General features: G+C 40.5%; 1 protein-coding gene and 1 pseudogene across 5 annotated transcripts in view; both read left to right on the plus strand.

The window, feature by feature from the left end:
• PRIM2 (DNA primase subunit 2) overlaps nt 1-19,984 on the plus strand; it is a 393,899-nt gene that overhangs the window by 194,506 nt on the left and 179,409 nt on the right. For all 5 annotated transcript variants that reach the window (XM_020913550.2, XM_020913544.2, XM_070456735.1 and 2 more), the window contains exons 9-10: nt 10,554-10,626; nt 12,835-13,020. In XM_020913550.2, coding sequence (XP_020769209.1) covers nt 10,554-10,626; nt 12,835-13,020 — 259 coding nt within the window. The remainder of the gene's footprint in view (nt 1-10,553; nt 10,627-12,834; nt 13,021-19,984) is intronic.
• LOC110150559 (small ribosomal subunit protein eS7-like) lies at nt 3,199-3,763 on the plus strand (annotated as a pseudogene).

The raw sequence follows: 19,984 nt of genomic DNA on the forward strand, positions 1-19,984 counted from the left end.
AGAGCTTTATTTCATGCCCAACCATCCTCAGCTTTTCATGACCAGTCTCTCAGGCAACCTTTTCTTTATTGTAATCATTTGACCATCTTGGGTCAAAGTCCAGTCAAAACAGCCTCTACTTAAGGAGTCATCGTACTTGCAGAATATGCCGAGAATGTAAAGGAATATAAAAAAATGTAGTCATGAAACTAGAGATCTTTTGGGGGGGCTTAAGTGTTTATAAAGGGGGGCTTCCCTGGTGGCTCAGAGGTTAAAGCGTCTGCCTTCAGTGTGGGTCGGGAAGATCCCCTGGAGAAGGAAATAGCAACCCACTCCAGTATTCTTGCCTGGAGAATCCCATGGATGAGGAGCCTGGTGGGCTACAGTGCATGGGGTCGCAAAGAGTCGGACACAACTGAGCAACTTCACTTCACTCACTTTAAGTGTATATGGTGAAAACACCTACGTAGTGTTGTAGAGCTACTATCTTATAGGGATGTATGTATATACTTTGTTTTAAATAAATTTTATTGAAGTATAATTTACATACAATAAAATGCACTTATTTTAAGGGTGCAGTTCCATGACTTTTGACAATTGTGAGGTACAGATATTTTTGATAGAAAAATGAAATGCATCTCAGTGCTCTTGTGCTCATTGGACTGTTGCAGCTTAGAAATTGGAATACATAGGAAAATATGGACCACATGGGAAAAGATGAGGCCAGCCTGAAACAAGGAAGAGTAGAGATTGTGCTGTTTGTAGTCCTCACCCGATGTGGAAGCCCCCGTCAGCCTGGGTTTTTATTGAGTTTGTGTGCCTCTTGTCTCTTAGTTGTAAGGAAATATACATCATTATCCTTAATGTTGTCTGCCGGTAGTTTTTTGGAGAGAATTTTTTTTTTTTTTACACAAAATGGAGTAAACTTTGTTCTTATGGAAAAATAATTTACATTCAATTTATAATAGAATTTTATTGATTTTATTCTCATTGGAGTAACTGCAGGCAAAATCACCTGGGCTAACATAAGTTGGATACCATTTTAAAGGGATTTAGCTGTAGAAAGAAACTCATTCAATTTCAGTGGTGACAGCTGTTGAGTGAATTTTTCTGTTATTCCCTCACAGCAGGAAATGATACATTGTAACTGTGGTTCCCTGATTTCCTGCACACTCCTGAAATCCAACCTGACAGGACTGTGCTTTCTGAATGTCTGAATAGCCTAGCTTAAGCAGAGTATTTTTTTTTAATGTCCAAAGTAGATAGAATTGTGATTGCAAAAGTGGATATATAGGTGATAATACAAAACCTTTTGTTTGCTCTTTTCAAAATTGTTTTTCCATTTGTGCTATGATTACACCTGAGTTTATGTGAAAAGGTTGTCTTGGAACTTGGTATACTTTTATAGAATGATATAGGAAATTACAGTTCATTTTGAAAGATATATCAGCTTACTTTTTAATTTAAACAGAAATATGTTTCCTTAATGCAGAGGTCAGTTTTGATTACTTGTGCTGCTTTCTTCACTGTTTTTTTATTTGGTATCAGTTTTTAAATTATGATAACCTATAGCTGCCAGATAGAAAGGAGTAAACAGTGTTAACCTCTTTCAAGACTACTGGTAAATAGTTGACACAGAAAGGAAATGTGTTTTATGTATTACTGTTTTATGAACCTCAGAGTTTGTCTGTCGGTGAGGAGGGAGGGCATGGAGATACTTTCTGAGGTTGGGAGGTGGGTTCCGTCCAGCCTGGGCCCCGGTCCTGTGGTCACTGGGACTCATACCTACCCCAGCATAGCTTCTTACAGATGAGAATGGGGAGTTGTGATTAAGTGTCTGTTGAGGCAGTCTGTGGGTTGGAAAAGAATTTCCAGACAAAGAGAACTGCAGAAAAGAGTGAGTTTATTAAGAACAAAGAGCAGAGATAAAGTGGGCACTTCGAGTGCACAACTCCTGACAGGCCAGGGAGAGTTGACAGTTTTTGTAAGTAGCCAATTTTTATAGCCACAAGAAAAGAAAGTTCCTGCTGGAATTGTTGGCAATAGGTGATTGGTTGGGGTGCTATAGGGTGTTTACTGGAGTGGGCATCTTTGCCTAATATGGAGTAAAAAAACTTGTTAGTGGTGATCAGGGGCTTTTGGCAATGGTAACAAAGAGGCCAAGTTAGCTTCAGAGTGACCTTGGTTCTGGGCTCTGCTTCTGGGGACCTTGGTACAAGGCCTTGCACCTGTGGCCTGGGACAGGACTCAGCAGTGTTGAGGTGGACCATGAAGCCCAAAGACTCCCAGATAGAAATGTGTTCCCTCATCTGCCGAAGATTCAGGTTACCTTCGAGCTAATCAGAATTCATGACGCTTCCCTAACGTAGAAATGGCGAACTGTGGCTCAAGTTTGGAACCTTGATTCTCAAGCACAGTGCTGTGAAAACAGGTGTGTTAATAGTCAGCTGGAGTTGCAGCTTGTATTCCGAATACGACCTGCAGAGTCTGACCTAACTTGGCAGACAGGAGTCAGGACAGGTCAGCTGGTGTCTCTCCAGGTGGACCTAGTCCTCACAGGAGGGCCTTGGCAGCCTCGGGTCACTGTTTGTCCTCTGTGACCATGCTGTTCAGGAGAAGCAATGAGCGCCACAGATATGGGCCACATGTGTAATTTTAAATTACTTCAGTCTCATTGATTTTAGTAATATCTTATTTAACTCACTTCAGCATGTTATCGGTATGAAAATTTATTAGTGAAATGTTTTACATTATTTTTTCATAGTAAGTCTTGGAAGTCCAGTGCAGACCTTACACTCATAGAATGTCTTAATTCTGACTAAGCTGCATTTCAAGTACCCAGTTGCTACAGTTGGCTGGTGGCTACCATGTTGGACATGCAGTTTGGCACAGCTGGGTTCCATTGAAACCCGTAGTGTTTGCAGTTGGAGTTTGGCACTGTGAAAACTTCCTAAGAATGTAGATACAGGTGTAACCTTCCAAATCATGAGGTTATTCAAAGACATCTAAAGTCTACTTCAAGATTAAATATTATATGTGATAGTGTAAAGAAGATAGGAAGGAAGTTTGCTTTCTTCCTGATAGTCAAGGGAAGACACTGGTGAGTGTTGACTGTAGAGACGAGCCGCAGCCGAAGCATCTGAGTGCTATAAGAGGCCTGGGTGGTGATGAGGGTTACAGTCTGACTGAGGTGTTGGCCGCACCGGCAGGGCCCAGGCCATGTCCAGGTCCAGCAGGATTGTGGAGCCCAGTGGTGAGAAGCCCCCTGAGGTTGAGTTGGGCATCTCCTAGGCCCTCCTGGAGCTGGCGATGAACTTGGACCTCAGGGCCCAGCTGCAGAAGCTGAACATCATGGCTGCCAAGGAAATTGAAGTTGTTGGTGGTCAGAAAGCTATCATAATCTTTGTTCTCATTCCTCAACTGAAATCTCTCCAGAAAATCCAGGTCCTGCTGTTATGTGAGCTGGAGAAGAAGTTCAGTGGGAACCATGTTGTCTTTATGGCTCAGACAAGAATTCTGCCTAAGCAAACTTGAAAAAGCTGTATGAAAAATGAGCAAAAACTTCCCAGGAGCTGCACACTGGTAGCTGTGCATTACACCATCCTGGAGGACTTGGTTTTCCCAAGTGAGGTTGTGGGCAAGAAAATCCGCATGAAGCCGGATGGCAGGCAGCTAGTAAAGCACAGCAGAACAGTGTGGAACCCAAGGTTTAACGTTTTCTGGTGTCTATAAGAAGCTCATGGGCAAGGATATAAATTTTGAATTGCCAGAACTTCAGTTGTAAACAAATATGACTAAATAAAATGTTATTCATCATTAAAAAACACAACTTGAGTAAAAAATCATGCAGCAAACACATCTCCTTTGATCCTCACTATAGCCCATGGAAGGGGTACTTTCGTGACCCCTTTTATGATCCCTGTTTCCCTGTAAGGAAACTGGAAGCAGAGTCAGCAGGCAGTGAGTATGTAACAGCCAGGACTTGTGGGTCTGACTCCCGAGCTCCTCACCATGCTGCTTGGCTCTCCCTTACTCTGCTGTGCTCCCTGATTGCCTGGGCAGATTGGACTTGGGAAAATTATGAAAGTGCGGAAGAGTTGTGGCTGATGCTTAGGCTGTTGCAGCTATTCCACTACTTCTGCTCCCTCCTTCAAGTTTCTTTACAGGGCCGAGCAAGGGAAGTGATTAGAGAGGGATCACCTGTGTTGCTAGCCTGGGGCCCCTGTGTCTGGGGGTTTGGGGGTCGGGGGCTCCCACAGACCACTGAGCAGAGGTGTGATGGCTGTCTCTGCTGAGATCAGCGCCACAGCAGGAGAGGGGTTTTCCTTTATCGTGAGACCCACAACCCACTTTTCCTTTTGTTTCCGGCTCTTATTTTCAGCACTCAAACCTGGCTCCCTATTGAGACCTAAAGTGCTTATTATTGTCCTTAGTGGTTTGTTGAACAGGACTTAACGTTTCTGTTTCTACAAAGACCAGGCATGGGTCTGCCTTTCACAAGCAGACGTGTGCAGTTGTGTATATTTCAGAACTCTTTGTAGAGCCACTGCATTTTTATTGTGTAAATTCAGTGTTTGTGTGGTGGTCTTTGGAGCATTGGTTCCCTGTGGCTGTGACCAACTGTGCCTTCCTGTCTCGTGATCCTCAGCCCCCCATCTCCCTTGATTTAATGGGACTGAAAATGGTATCATGTCAGATATGGTTACGTAAATATGTGTTATGGATATTTGAAAGTCTCTTCTCCTTTCAGCTTTAATTTGTTGAAACTGTTCTTAGCTTTACAATTTTCTGTTTATTGTGATTTTTAACTCTATTGGAAACCTAACTGTGCTTACCTCTTACTGTTTAATGAGCAAGATAATGTGGGAGGGAAAAGTTTCTCAGATGTGACTGAGTTTTAATTAAGTTGCATGTAGGCCTGTTGAACATGTAGGAAGATGCTTTTGTATATTTTGCGTACAATTAGTTCTCATCATAGATGGATAACTTAGGACCACCACCTCAAAACAGAAAAGAAAAAATAACCAAGGACAAACACAGAATTTCTTCTGTGTTAGCTAAGGGCTTGTTACACACAATTGCAAAGTTTAGTTTTCTTAGGAAGTAGTATTATGCACAAGTTTAGGGTTTTAAAGGTTTTAGACTTGACAAGACCTCATTGAAGTCATGATTTAGCACTTAGATATTGCAAAAGGAGATAGGATTTGCCTTTTATCTTGGTGGTTTTTGCTCAGAGACCTGTGTTTCACGGCCACCTGCTCAGTTTCAGCTCTTTTTTCTCTCTTGCCTTTGCTTGTCTTTTTTGCCGCCTAACCCTACCTCTTCATCTATAAACTGTGAAATTTCCTTGGTTTCACTGATCTCTTTCTGCTTGTCCATCTGCTACTTGCTGAGAAAACAGACTCTTTTCTTATTCCTAAATGTCACTTCTTTATCACGTGCTTACTTTTAAACAGTCCAGCAATGCTAGTAAACTCACATTACATACTTTTTCTGAACTAGGTCAAAATTTAAGAGTGTTTTTAATGCAAATAAAATTGTTCAACTGCAAATGGTAAAAACACTGAAGCAGCCAGGCCCGTGACTCTTCTGTTACTCCCTGACTGCGGTCTCCTCTTCCCCTCTGCTGTCCGGGCCCACCCAGGCCGCCTTCTTCTCTGGCCTTGAACTGGCATGGCAGGTTGAACTGTGGCCAGTTGTCTCAGGGCATTCTCCGGACTCTCAGGATTCTGGACGCTGTCCCTGAGCACCCCCTCCGTGGTGCTGTTTTGGGGCTGCACGTGACGTGTCCTGCCCCTGCTTTGAGAAGGACCTGTTCTCTGCAGCCTCATCGGGGTTCTCAACTCCTCATCATGTTGCACTGTTTGCATCACCTCTGGGCCCATCACGACTGTGTGACTCTTCTTGGTCAGAAAAGTGCTTGATGAAGGACTGAGGAACTGTGCAGGGACTCTTGAAAGTTTATTTTTTAAAAAAGGGTAATTAGAAAAGGACAACTTCTGTGATAGAGAAAGTCTGTTATGAAGAGCCTGACAGTCTAATGGCCTTTAAAAAAATAATGGCCTTTAAAAAAATAAGGGTCGTTCTGGGTTTTATGCGTTCCTCTAGTTCTGTTTGGTGAGTGCAAGTGTTTGTGGTGTTTGTACAGTGCAGTGTTACTGTTATATTTTTGCAAACACTCAGTACTCCTGGACCCACATCTTTATTCTCTGACTTTTTGGTAACTTGAGAAAAACGATACCATTTTACCTTTAGTGCCTTTCGCCTGATACTCTAGCAAATAGAAGATACATAAGCATACAGTATGGAAATAAGTTTCTCTCCACATTTATGGATGAACAACTTGGTGGCTCAGATGGTAAAGAATCTTCCTGCAATGCAGGAGACCCAGGTTTGATCCCTGGGTTGGGAAGATTCCCTGGGGGAGGGCGTGACAACCCACACCAGTATTCTTGCCTGGAGAATTCCATGGACAGAGGAGCAGAGGTTCATGGCGTTGCAAAGAGTCCAACACAACTGAATGACTAATGCACACAATTAATGCATAGTTTGACTTATCCTTTTTCTTTTTTACTTGTACCAAATTAGTGGCTAAACTGAGAATTAAATCAAATTTTGACTTTTTAACATTCTCTGATTAGTCATAAATTCCTCTTTATATTTGGCAGGATAATGATTAGTGAAATAATTTGAATTTTGTGACCCATTAAAATATTTTTTTTGTTCACTGTATTGAAAAAGTGACATTTGTGTTATGTCTCAATTTATTCTTTTATGGAAGGTTAGAAGCAAGAAAGCTTCTATGATGACTAAATCCCCCTTTTTAAAACTGTGTATCAGTGACAGCGAGTGTTTCTTAAAGCTGTGATTATTTAAAATGGGCTGAAAACAGTGTTTTTTGGTGGGTTTGTGTGTGTGTATCAAACCAATTGGAAATTGTTTTTACTTTGAAAAATTACAATAAAAAAGTAGTAAAACGTTTGTTAGTATTTCTCTATTACCCCAGTACAATGATTAAGAAATGTTTGTTCATAAAACTGATGAAGTTTTTAAAGTCATGAAACAGACAATATTTGACAGTCCATCACACACGGTTTCACTCATTAGTGTAGCAACTGCATTATTTGAAAGCTGTGTGACAAGAAGCTGCCACAGGCCCTGAGGGCAGCAGATGGTGCCTCCCTTGTCCCGGGCCTACTGGCTGTCTCATCTCACAGTTCGCTCTGCGCTTCCAAGTAGAAGCCGAAGGTCCTGTCTCATGAGCTAATGTGAGTTGTTCTTAAGGATTTTTATTCTTTTATGGCAGTACTATTTGTTCCTTTTTCTTTTACCTAATTGCCTTCCTTTCTCTGTCTGTTGCTGCCACTTTACAGTTTTTACAAAGACTTCTCTTGCCTGGAATATTATATATTCTCCCAGCTGATTTTTCCATTGCCCAATCCTTCCAATTTCTGCCTTCTTTCTCAAGTATAAACTGCTTATGTGAATTCTTGCCCCAGATATTTTTATAGTTCTTTACTGCTTACAGACCATTGGATACACTGCTTCTCATGATTTGTCTTTCTTGTATCTGAAGATCCTCCCCACCTTGGCTTCACCTGTCCATAACTAGTTCACATATGTATTAAATATCTGTGATGTTCCGACTCCTTTAACAAGATACAAGTTAGCCTTTCTGATCCTGAATGAGTGGAGGAGAAATCTCATTCCCAATTCTTATCCTTCAGCTATTTCTATCACTTTTCTTCTGAGAGTTCCACGCTTGCCCTTACTGGGTTGGCTGGTGGCCATCTTTCTGTCTATTCATAATGTTTTTAGAAATGTCATGTCTGATAGTTTCCTTATGTTCTCTCTGTAATTATTTATACCCAGCAAATTCTTTGTGTTTATCATTGCTACCATTCTCTTTTTAACTTTTTTCCTTGAAATTTGGCCCTTTTGCAGATCCTATCAAAGCATTGAGGAAGCATTTTTATACTGCCCTTCAGGTCCTCTTTATACATCCTCTCTTTGTACTTTGTATACTGCATTAATCTGGGCTTAGAAAACTGTTTACTCGTAACTATAATCATGTGTACATCATCTATACAAGACTTTTACATTTGTTCATGTGTTTGAGCTGAAAAGTTCTGTTCGATGATTGTGGTCAACTTATAGCCTGAGAAACACAAGGGTCGAGGAGTGGCCCAGCGTCTCCCATCTGGGGGACGAATTCTCTGCAGGCTCAGCTGCCCCCTTCCCATCCTGTTTTGTTGTCCTCTGTACTTCCTGGTCAGGACTGCAGTTGCTCTGTGTACTGAAATATGCTTTAGTGATTTTAGTTAGCACTTTGAATTTATTATTTCATTTGATTTCCCCAGCATTTCTGTCAGTTAGGCAGGCCTGGCATTATTAATACTATTTTATAAATGATAATAATGGTGATGGCCAGTTTGCCAAACCAGTGATTTAAAGAACAGAAACAAGAGCAGGTCTTTCAGCCTATGCTGTTTTCATTGCCCTATGTACAAGATACATTGGAAAGTGAAATTTGTTTTTACTTTGGGGGGATTGAACCTGGGTCAGAAAGATACCCTGGAGAAGAGAATGGCAACCCACTCCAGTATTCTTGCCTGGAGACTTCCATGGACAGAGGAGCCTGGTGGGCTACAGTTCATAGAGTTGCAAAGAGTCAGACACGACTGAGTGACTAACACTTCACTTCACTGAAACAATTCTCTGGCTGTGTTCTGTAAAATGTGAAATATTAAAATTAAATGGCAGCTGTTGTTTTAACTTAGCCTGAGTTTTGTGTGCCATGGCACTACTAGTCTAAGGCTAAAGAGAATGAATCCCTTTATGGTATACTGTCAGAAATTTGTTACTGGAGGGAGAAATAAAACCAAAGGCCAGAAGATGTGTTTTAGGTACAGGATCATTCTTTGTTACTCTCTGCCATTTGCTTGTCCTGCTCTCAAAGTGATTTTGACCAGTCTTAGCTCCTGGAGGGGGGATTGTTGGGAGGGGACATCTGCACTTGTGACACTTTCCTCGCCAGTGGCTGCAGTGTCTTGAGATAGCCTGTAGTTTTGCTTCATAATCTGTACCCATTGTTTAATCAGTGACTTGATTGATTGTAGAACAGCTTTTCTACAGAGCGTCTTGAAAGAAAGTGAAAGTGAAGCTGCTCGGTTGTGTCTGACTCTTTGGGACCCCATGGACTATAGCCTACCAGGCTCCTCCATCCATGGAATTTTCCAGGCAAGAATACTGGAGTGGGTTGCCATTTCCTTCTCCAGGGGATCTTCCCGACCCAGGGATTGAACCCGGGTCTCCCACATTGCAGGCAGACGCTTTAGCATCTGAGCCACCAGAGATACCCTTGAGGGCAGCCCTTGAGAGCATCTTGAGGGCATACGTTAACCAGCAGCAAGAAGCTCTAGTGCCGAGCAGTAGAGAGCAGAGCATCTGGAATCCCTTGAGATTGTAACAGTACTTCAGTCCAGAACTTCCTTTAGTTGTGGGGTCTGCATGAACCCCTGTTTGACTGTGGTTTTCTTTGTGACCATGTGGTTCCTGGATGTCTGCATCTGAGTCCCTGTTGATGGAGCTGTGGGTGTGGAGTTGTAGCAAGGAGATGATAAAGTGTACAGGTGGAGACTTTAGGTAGAATGAACCATGTTGCATTTCCTCGTTCTAAATACACAAGACGACAGTGTATCACAGGGAAGAGAGTAGTGTGGTGTAGTGAAGAAACAGGAAGTTGGGAGTCGAAAGTTTGAATTCCTGCTGCACTGCTGACTCGCTCTCTGATCTCAGAAGTTACCCTCTTCTCAAATATACAGTAAACTCACTTGCTTGGGGCTGTTGTGAGGATATAATTGGAGGATATGGATGAGGACTCTGCACATGTAAGTGCTGTTCACATGTTGCTTATTTTAATGAATAGTGATTACAATATGTTAGGTCCTTTAATGAAAAATATTTCAACTCCAACCTCCTGTCAACAGTGCAGGCAGCACTGCCCTCTCCATTTGACACGCGGGGCTCTGGGGTGAGGAGGGTCCTGGTGACTCTCTCTAGGGCCTGCTGAGCAATGGTTTCAGACGTAAGCTCTGCTTATCCCTGGCTTTGCGCTGTGCTGTTGGAGCAGGAAATGGTAACCCACGCCAGTATTCTGGCTTGGAAAATCCTATGGACAGAGGAGCTTGGTGGGCTGCAGTCCACAGGGTCGCAAGACTTGGACAGGACTTGGTGACTAAACCGCCACCACCACTGCACTGTGCTGTTACAAGGGGTCAGTAGTAGAGGAGTGTGAACTTCAACAACAACTTGCGTATTGCTCTTAAGGAAACAGTACTCTAGATTAGGAATCGGGAGGTACCGATGAGCACTATATTTCTGAATTATTTATGGGGAAAGTTACTTAAACATATTCTACTAAATACCTTTGAAACACATGGCTATGCTTCTTCTAAGGTTTCTGTGTAGAATGTTTTGTGACTTTTTGTCAGAATTTTGAAAATCTCCTTTGAGGTGATCAAAATGTTTTATAAATCCTATTTTAATATTTTGTTCTTTTTTTTTTTTTTTAGTCATTCCTATACCGGTCAAGACTACAGTACACAGGGCAATGTTGGCAAGATTTCTTTAGATCAGATCGATTCGGTAAGCATCTCATCCTGTTAAACCTTTGGCAACAGAGAAAACAGATTTTCTTCAACCAAAGATTATTTTTAGGGTGGGGTGATGGAAGATAATGTTATTTCATTGCTTGCCAATCATTTTTGAAATAAATCCCATGTGTTGTGCATATGACTTTTTGTCATTATAGGAAAACCAAACAATCAGAAAATTATTTGTAGTCTGATAAAAACAATTTAATCAGTTTTCCCAAAGGAGGTTTAAGTAATGACACCTAAGTAATATTTATGTGTTTACATTTAAACACCATATAATTTAGAAAAGGAGAAGTGGAGAGTACTAAGTATAGCTGTCTCCTTGGGCTGCTGTAATAGCAAACCACAGGCTGGGTACCTTGAACAACAGGATCTTATTTTTTCATAGTCGTGGAGGCGAAAGTTCATGATCAACCTATCAGCAAGTTCAGTTTCTTCTGAGGGCCTCTCTCCTTGGCTTCTGGGTGGCTGCCTCCTCCCTCTGTCTCTTCCTCTGCTAATCACCTTGGACCAGGGCCCCACCCCCATGATCTCATTTAACCTTGATTACCTCCTTACAGGTCCCAGCTCTAGATACAGCCACATTCTGAGATTGTGGGGTTAGGATTTAGCATATAAATTTGAGGAGGGTGCAGATTATTCCATGACACTAAGTATAGGTCTCGAGTGGCCTCCAGAGTGGGCAGCTCATTTCAGCTTCACTTTGTGTCTCTGTAGGAGAATCAATGCATGTACACTCAACTATACTTTTACTGTATAGAATTTCACTTTAATGCACTGTAGGATTTCTGCATTACCCAAAAAAAGGAAACTAAGTCAACCATAAATAATCTTTGTTTAGACAATTACCAAATTAAATTAAAAGTACACTGAGGTTTTAATGCTTGGAAATAAGAGTTATAATGGTGAGTAGAGGGAGATTCTGAGCTTTTGGAGACCAAAATGAATAGATCATCTTCCTATTTGAGAAATTATAATCAAGTAGAAGTTGTTACAGTGAAAGACAAAAGAAGCTGCCTGGTCAGGAAAGGGAGCAAAGTGAGACCCATCCCTGCTCACCTGCCAAGGAGCCCATGAGAGGTGGGAGTTAAGTCTCAGGAGGAGGATACTTGAGAAGGTGAGGGAGATGCAGCTGAGACCATAACTGTAAAAGGTTTTCTTTAATTGTTAATTTAACACATTTATTTGACTTTGCCTTTTGAGAGCCATTTCTCTTATTTTTGTGTTTACTTTTGGGTTATTTTAAAATTTCATCTGTGATTCACCAGTTGTACTTTTGAACATTAATCCCAGGAAAATGAAATGTTAGATATACATGAAAACCCATGCACTCATTTATTTGAAATAACCCTAAACTGGATATGACCCAAATGTCCTTCAATGAGTGAATGAATGAATGGTTAGACAAATGCTATTACATCCACACACTGAGGAGATATTACTCAGCAATAAAAAAGGAATGAGCTATTGATAGCTGCAATAATTTAGATGAATTTTGTAGGAATTATGCTGAGTAAAAAGCCACTGTCAAAGCTTTATATGATTCTATTTATGTAACGCTCTTGAAATGACAAAAGTTACAGAGGTGGAGAACAGCTTAGTGGTTGCCAAGGGTTCGGGAATGGTGGGGGGCAGGCTGCATAAGATGGAGGGTTATAAAAAGGGAGACGGGAGGGAACCTGGTGGTGGGGAATTCTTGAACCTACATGGGAAAAAGCTACATAGGGTTAATAAGTACACAGAAATGAGCACGTGAATGTCACAGAAAATCTAAGACTAGTGGATTGTGTTAGTGTCAGTATCTTAGTGGTGACAATACACTACAGGTTTACAAGATATTGCCTTTAGGGAAATTAGCTACATGACATCTCTTTGTATTATTTCTTACAACTGCATGGGAATCTATAGTTATCTCAAAGGGGAAAGTTTAATTAAAAAAGAAAAAGAAATAGGTGAAATAAATGTTAATAATTTACTTCACCTAATATATCTAAAATATTATCATTTTGACATGTAATCAGTATAAAAATATTAATAAGAAAAATAATTCATCTGTAGTCACAGTGAGACAATAATAACTTCTTTATGGTTTTTGTTTTTATTCCAGTTAAACTGAATTTGCAGTTTGCAAATTCGATTGATTTTGTAACAGATATTGTGGGGATTGATAAATAACAAAATATTTTTTTTTCTGTAGCTTTCTACCAAATCCTTCCCACCCTGCATGCGTCAGTTACATAAAGCCCTGCGGGAAAATCACCATCTCCGTCATGGGGGCCGCATGCAGTATGGCCTCTTCCTGAAAGGCATTGGCCTAACCTTGGAACAGGCATTGCAGTTCTGGAAGCAAGAATTTATCAGAGGGAAGATGGATCCAGACAAGGTAATTTTGGAAAATCTGATCAGTAAGTGACATTTTAATTTGGTCTGAAGACTAAAAAATTTTTCAATATGCCCCTGAAATGTAGTTGAAATTCTATAATTTCACTTAGGTAAAAGGAAACTCATGAATTAATCTAATATTTACTAAACAGAAGGTTGGGAAAGGTTGATTCAGTTCAAAGGGTAAGATTGAAACAGTCAATGTAAGATGTAAAGTAATGCTTGGATGAGGATGTATACTTCTCTTTGGTAGGTAGACTGCCAGTATTGCTATACCTGAAATTGTGTTCTGAGTTGTATTTCTGTAGGAATGCATTTGTATATGTAATACATATAGGCATATATACATACATGCACATGTAATATTATTTTCAGAACTAGGAAATGCTGAGAGAAAAGAAAATGAAAACAGTTTAGAATGCATTTTATTGTGTTATGCAGAATCTTTCACAGGGAATTTATTTTTTCCCTCAAACTTTAAAATTTGTTTTGTATTTGGGTATAGCCGATTAACAATGTTGTGGTAGTTTCAGATGAATAGCAATGGGACTTTATCGTACATATACATGTACCCATTTTTCCCCAAACCCCCTCCCATCCAGGCTGGCAGATAACACTGAGTAGACTTTTGTGTGCTATACAATAATCTTTGTTGGTTATCCATTTTGAAAATAGCAGTGTGTACATGACCTTTCCAAACTCCTTAACTATCCTTTCCCCCTGGCAACCATAAGTTCGTTTTCTAAATCTTTCAGGGAATTTTTAGATAGATGTTTATCACAGTAAACTTGAGATAGCTTTGTTTTTTCTCATTTTAAAAACTGATACTATATTATGATCATTTTCTTAGGTGGTTGAATCATTTTTGAAAATATCATTTGTATTAGTTGCATGAAATCACTTCCTTTGAAAGTGATGTAATCTGCTTAATCATTTGCCTGTTATTGAACACTTGGTTGTATCCATTTGACTGTCATAAATGTTATTGTAAACAATATCCTGTGCACATAAATCTCTGATTATAGTTCTGATTGTGTCGTCTATGTGAATTAATCAGGGGATCAGTTTACTTGGTGAAAGACTATAGACAGTTTTGAAGTTTTGTTGAATTCTATCATGCTATTAAATGACTGGAAAGTCTATAAATTAGCCATTGTGAGAACTTTGCTCTGTCATTGACATCATTGTATCTTATTGAAAATGTTTTTTGATCTTTTTATTAGGAAGTTGATGTATTAAGTAGATAGGTGTGTTAGGGTTCTCCAGAGAAACAGAACCAATTGTGTGCATGCATGTGTGTGTGTACGTGTGTGTGTGTGTGTGTACACAAAAAGACAGGTATTTAACAGCCCATGTGATTATGGAGGCGGAGTCCCCAAAGTCTGCAGGTAGCAGGCTGGAGAACCAAGAAGAAAGAGTTGGTGTTTCAGTTGAGTCTGAAGGCAGGAAAAAAATCCATGAGTGACTCACAGCCCTCAGACAGGAGGTGTGTGTGTGTTAGTTGCTCAGTTGTGTTGCTCAGTTGTGTCCGACTCTTTGTGACCCCATGGACTGCAGCACGCCCAGCTTCCTTGTCCATCACCAACTCCTAGAGCTTACTCAAACTCATGTCCATCGAGTCAGTGATGCCATCCAACTGTCTCATTCTCTGTCATCCCCTTCTCCTCCTGCCTTCAGTCTTTCCCAGCATCAGGGTCTTTTCCAGTGAGTCAGTTCTTCGCATCAGGTGGCCAAAGTATTGGAGTTTCAGCTTCAACATCAGTCCTTCCAGTGAATATTCAGGGTTGATTTCCTTTAGGATTGACTGGTTGGATCTCCTTGCAGTCCAAGGGACTCTCAAGAGTCTTCTCCCAACACCACAGTTCAAAAGCATCAGTTCTCTGGTGCTTAGCTTTCTTTAGAGTCCAACTCTCACATCCATACATGACTACTGGAAAAACCATAGCTTTAACTGGACAGACCTTTGTTGGCAAAGTGATGTCTCTGCTTTTTAACATGCTGTCTAGGTTGGTCATAGCCTTTCTTCCAAGGAGCAAGCGTCTTTTTAATTTCATGGCTGTAATCACCATCTGCAGTGATTTTGGAGCCCAAGAAAACAAAGCCTGTCACTGTTTCCATTTTTTCACCATCTGTTTGCCATGAAGTGATGGGACCAGATGATCTTAGTTTTCTGAATGTTGAGTTTTAAGCCAATGTTTTCACTCTCCTCTTTCATTTTCATCAAGGGGCTCTTTAGTTCTTCACTTTCTGCCATAAGGGTGGTGTCATCTGCATATCTGAGGTTGTTGATATTTCTTCTGGCAGTCTTGATTCCAGCTTGTGCTTCCTCCAGCCCAGCATTTCTCATGATGTATTCTGCATATAAGTTAAATAAGCAGGGTGACAGTATACAGCCATGATGTACTCCTTTTCCTATTTGGAACCAGTCTGTCGTTTCATGTCCAGTTCTAACTGTTGCTTTCTGACCTGCATACAGGTTTCTCAAGAGGCCGGTCAGGTGGTCTGGTATTCCCATCTCTTTCAGAACTTTCCCCAGTTTGTTGTGATCCACACAGTTTGTTAGTTACTCAGTTGTGTACAACTCTTTGTGACCCCATGGACTGTAGCCCACCAGGCTTCCCTGTCTGTGGAATTCTCAGGTAGGATTACCAGAGTGGGTTGCTATTTGCTTCTCCTGGAAATCTTACTGACCCAGGGATCGAAGTTGGGTCTCCTGCATTGCAGGCAGATTCATTACCATCTGAGCCACTGGGAAGCCGGAGGGGATAACCTCTTACTTACGGGAGAGTTGGCCTTTTTGTTCTGTCCAGGCCTGGGCAGGATTGCACGAGGGCCCCTGACTGGGGAGGCGTCTGCTCTGCTCAGCCCACCAGTTCAGATCTTAATCCCCTTTGGAAACACCCTCACAGGCATATCCAGAGTAATATGGCCAGAGGTCTGGGGCCCATGATGGTCAAAAAATTAACCATCCCAGTAAGTAAGGATTTACGAGGTGGGTTTTTCAGTGAAGGGAGTGAAGTTGAGGTAGCTCTTTAGCCTGGTTTGTGCTCTAAGTGGCGGAAAGAGATGCTGAAAGAAGGTAGAGGCAGATCTGGGTACCAGGCCTTTGGCTTGTGCGTCTGTCTTGCGTCCCCCTCCTCCCCCCCAGCTTATGTGTGTATCTGGGATGGTCTCATATCAGGGCCATTAGTATTTACTTTTAAACCTATGTGTTTGAAAAAATTTTTCAAATGAGATTTTTAAAATATAGAAGTTTTCTTCAAAAATTATTGGAAAAGAAAAATCAATAATTTTTATCTTTCTAGATAATATGTAGCAGTGTGTACTTTTATTAGCTTATTACTGATTACAGCAAATATATTATTTTGACGAAAATATTTTAAGGTACACGTATGATTTACTGTCTCTCTAGTGTTCTGTTGTTACAGTCTGTTGTAAATAAAAGTTCATGTTTTTCTCATTTATATCTTACATATTTTTGCAATGAAATTAATTTAGCATCTCTTTACAAAAATACTCTCTTCAACTGTATTTACTTGTTAAATGGTACATACAATTAAAAATACTTTTTAGAGGTATAGAAAATTGATTCCTTAAAATACTGTTTATAGAGCACAGTTATGGAGGATATACTGGACATTTTGTATAGTGCTCTAATGAAAGGGCCTGACATTGAGCCCAGAAATGACTTGGAACATTGCTTCTGTTGGCTAGCTTGTTTCCTGACAGTGTGGGATGCTTCTGAGGTGATTCAGTCAGTCTCCCCTGGACTGCTCCTTTCTGTGGTTTTCCAGGTGACCATACTTCGGATTGCTTTTTCTTCTGTTCATGCCTTCGTTGTAACTTATTTGACATACGTTGCTTTGTGCGTCTGAGCAGAAATTATGGATACCTTACTTTTGCTCTTGGGGGAGCAGGAAGCAGTCAGCTTGTAGGTAGTAGGAACTGAACTGTGAACGTATACTTGTGGCAGAGGTGATTCTGCAAATGCATGCTTTCCCCCCCAGCCCCCAACATGATTACTAAGAATAGAAGGATTAGTAGCCTGTAGGACCTGGTCTTGCTGGGTAAATGACTACCAACTGGGACCAGCTATGTATGGTCTTGATAGTATAATTCAGAGATGCATAATTTCATAGCTTTGAACATTCACTAACATCGTATAATCAATCTGAGATGTTATAAAAGTTTACACAGAAAATAGTATGAACAAGGTTTCCACTTACATTCCTTCTTGGTTGAAATGAATTTCACTTCTTTAAATATGGATTTTAGATTGTATAGGCCAACACTGATTTTTTTAAAAGACTTTTGCTTTATAAGGTTTCAATCTATTTGGTAATAGAGTGACCTGAGAGAAGTAACCAGAACACATTACGCAACACGGTGGTGAGAAGGAGCTTGTTGTTGAGGTTGCATGGAGTCAGGAAGTTATTAGAGAGGGTTGTGCTAGAGAAGATTTGGTGAGGTCAGTCTCAAATCCAGGTTTGAAGGAGGTGATGGTGGTGCTCAGTTGAAAGAGAGGACAGGACAGCAGTACACGGGCACAGGCCAGGCATTGCCTGCTCTTCCATTGTTTGTCGTTTTTCTACCATTATTTTATAATTCTTCCATTATTTGTTGCTGCTACTCATTCACCAGGTTTTAGTTTTGTCAGCTGGTTTGGGGGTTGTGATTTTTGAATGTCTGCTTTCAGACTTCTGTATGGATTTGACCTGTCGGTATATTCAAATATCATTTTTATTTGGATCCATATTATACTAGAGGGTAAGGAATTCTAGTATTAAAACATCAACCACTTCCAGAGAACATTCTGTTGTCATGAATGATCTTGTAGCAGACTAATTGCTTTAGGGTATAACTTACTCCCAAAGGATTAGTTTCATTATGTAGGATTTTTATATTTAATTTTTTAATTATATTGAGTGTGAATGTTTATGATATATTAAAATTTTAACAATAAAACTTCTTCAGTTACTCTTGTCAGTAGGGATCAGGGACGTGTGAAAATTGCACTTAGGTTTCAAATAAGATTCTTTGGATTTACGAATGATTCTCTAAGAGGTATTCAAAGCTTTGAATGTCTTATTCCTTAAGTAATTTCTGAGATTCCTGAAATAAGTGCACTTATGCTTTATGCAAATACAATATATTTATGAATCATAGTACAGTTTTATGCAAGTTTTTCTTGTTGTAATTATAATTTACATGGCAGTCTACCTGAGAAAAAGCCTCACCCTGTGCGCTAGAGATAAAATTAATCAAATCTCTATTGAAAGCATGAAGAAACTTGGCACTAAATATTCTTTCACTTGGAATTTGGATATTAAATCCCTTCAGCCACTGGCTTTGTTAAGGATTAAATTGAACTAGATAATTCTTCTCACAAATTCAAAGCAATGTGTCCGCTTAATCAGATTGCTTGTAGAGCTGTTGTCTGAATTGCTTTGACCTGACTCTGTTGGACGTTAAGTACACTATAGATCACGAATGTGTTATGTGGCTGAGTTCTCCCTGGTGAGGCTGTACCTGAGGTCTACTCCATGTTGTCATAATTGGGTCAGGCAATGTTTAGCACTGTAAAAATGCTTACCTTATTTCCCAGATCCAGTTCACATCATGACTTATTGCAGACCTGTGTCATTAAAACTGGACCACCCAAGGATTAAGTATTTGGCTGGTGGGTTGTGCATACATGAAGCATATTTGCTACTGGGTTTTTCTTTTTAACACCAGTGGTTCTCCCATGACCCCAGTCAGCAGCGTCAGCTTTAGCAGTGTCTGGGAATTGGTCAGAAATGATGACTCTCAGAATCAGACTTTGGAGGCGGGTCCATAGCTGATGGTTTCCAAGACTCCACATGGAAGTAATGCACACTGCAGACTGGGAACCTTCTTTTAGATGTTGCCTCATAGAAAGCTAAGTGATCATAGTGTATCAAATAGAGGCATGAAAATCTCCAGCTGTTTGTTCTCTTGTCTGTTTCTGATGCAATTTGAGTGTAGTGTTGTCCTTTGTTAGTAACCCACGTGTGTATGTTTGAGGTCTGGCTGCATGTCAGGTGCTGGTCAACACTAAATGGACACACAGCAGAGTTCCTCAGCTGGAGCCATTCCAGCACACTCGATGGTGCCCCCTGAGCCCTTGAGGGAGTCAGGCTGGGCCTGGGGTGCTCAGGGCTAGTTGCCTTCAGCTGTGAGTAGCTCCTTCCACTTATTTTACAAAATAGTGTTTTACATGTGCTCATGTGAAAAAGGTTGGAGAAAACTAGTGTGAAGTACTGACTTGGAGTCAGATGGAGTTGATATTTGACTCCACTGTATACACACTTGGGCAGATTACCTGGTATGTGTCCTCATCTACAGAATATGGACAGTAACTGTGTATACATCCGTGGATATATAGCTTTGTCCCTGTTTACACTTGATTGATGTGTTGAGGATTTGGTAAAGGATTAGTCCAGATTCTGGCATGTAGTAAATGCTAGCTCTTCTCATTTAGGACTTCATAGGAAGGTGAGGCTAGTGTGACAGAGTAATCAGTAGTTTCCACAGGTAGAATAGAATCTGATGGCTTGTTAAGATTTCATGTCACCTAAAATAGGAGGGTTAAGGGGAAAGACTGAATTCCAGCAGAGATGATTTGTTTTAGGAAGTGTGTAAGGGATTTAGACTAAGGGAATGCATTTCAGGCTGTGTTCTTGGAAACTCCTGGGTTCCAGAGGAAAGAGGGCTGAAGTTTACAGAGGAGATTGAGATGTCTGATTTCTGCCCCCACTTTAACAAGCGTAACAAAACAGTACCTTCATCTATTTTTATGTGTTGGAATTCTATGTAAGATTTCGCTTAAAAGATGGTTTTCCTACTTAAAAGTGTTTACAAAATACTATTGTTTATTGTGGTGTAGAATTTAGGAAAGTAGGAGATGAGACAGGAGGAGGAAGAGATTTGTGTGACAATAGAGT

This window comes from Odocoileus virginianus, chromosome 27, assembly GCF_023699985.2.
Source record: "Odocoileus virginianus isolate 20LAN1187 ecotype Illinois chromosome 27, Ovbor_1.2, whole genome shotgun sequence".
NCBI lineage: Eukaryota > Metazoa > Chordata > Mammalia > Artiodactyla > Cervidae > Odocoileus > Odocoileus virginianus.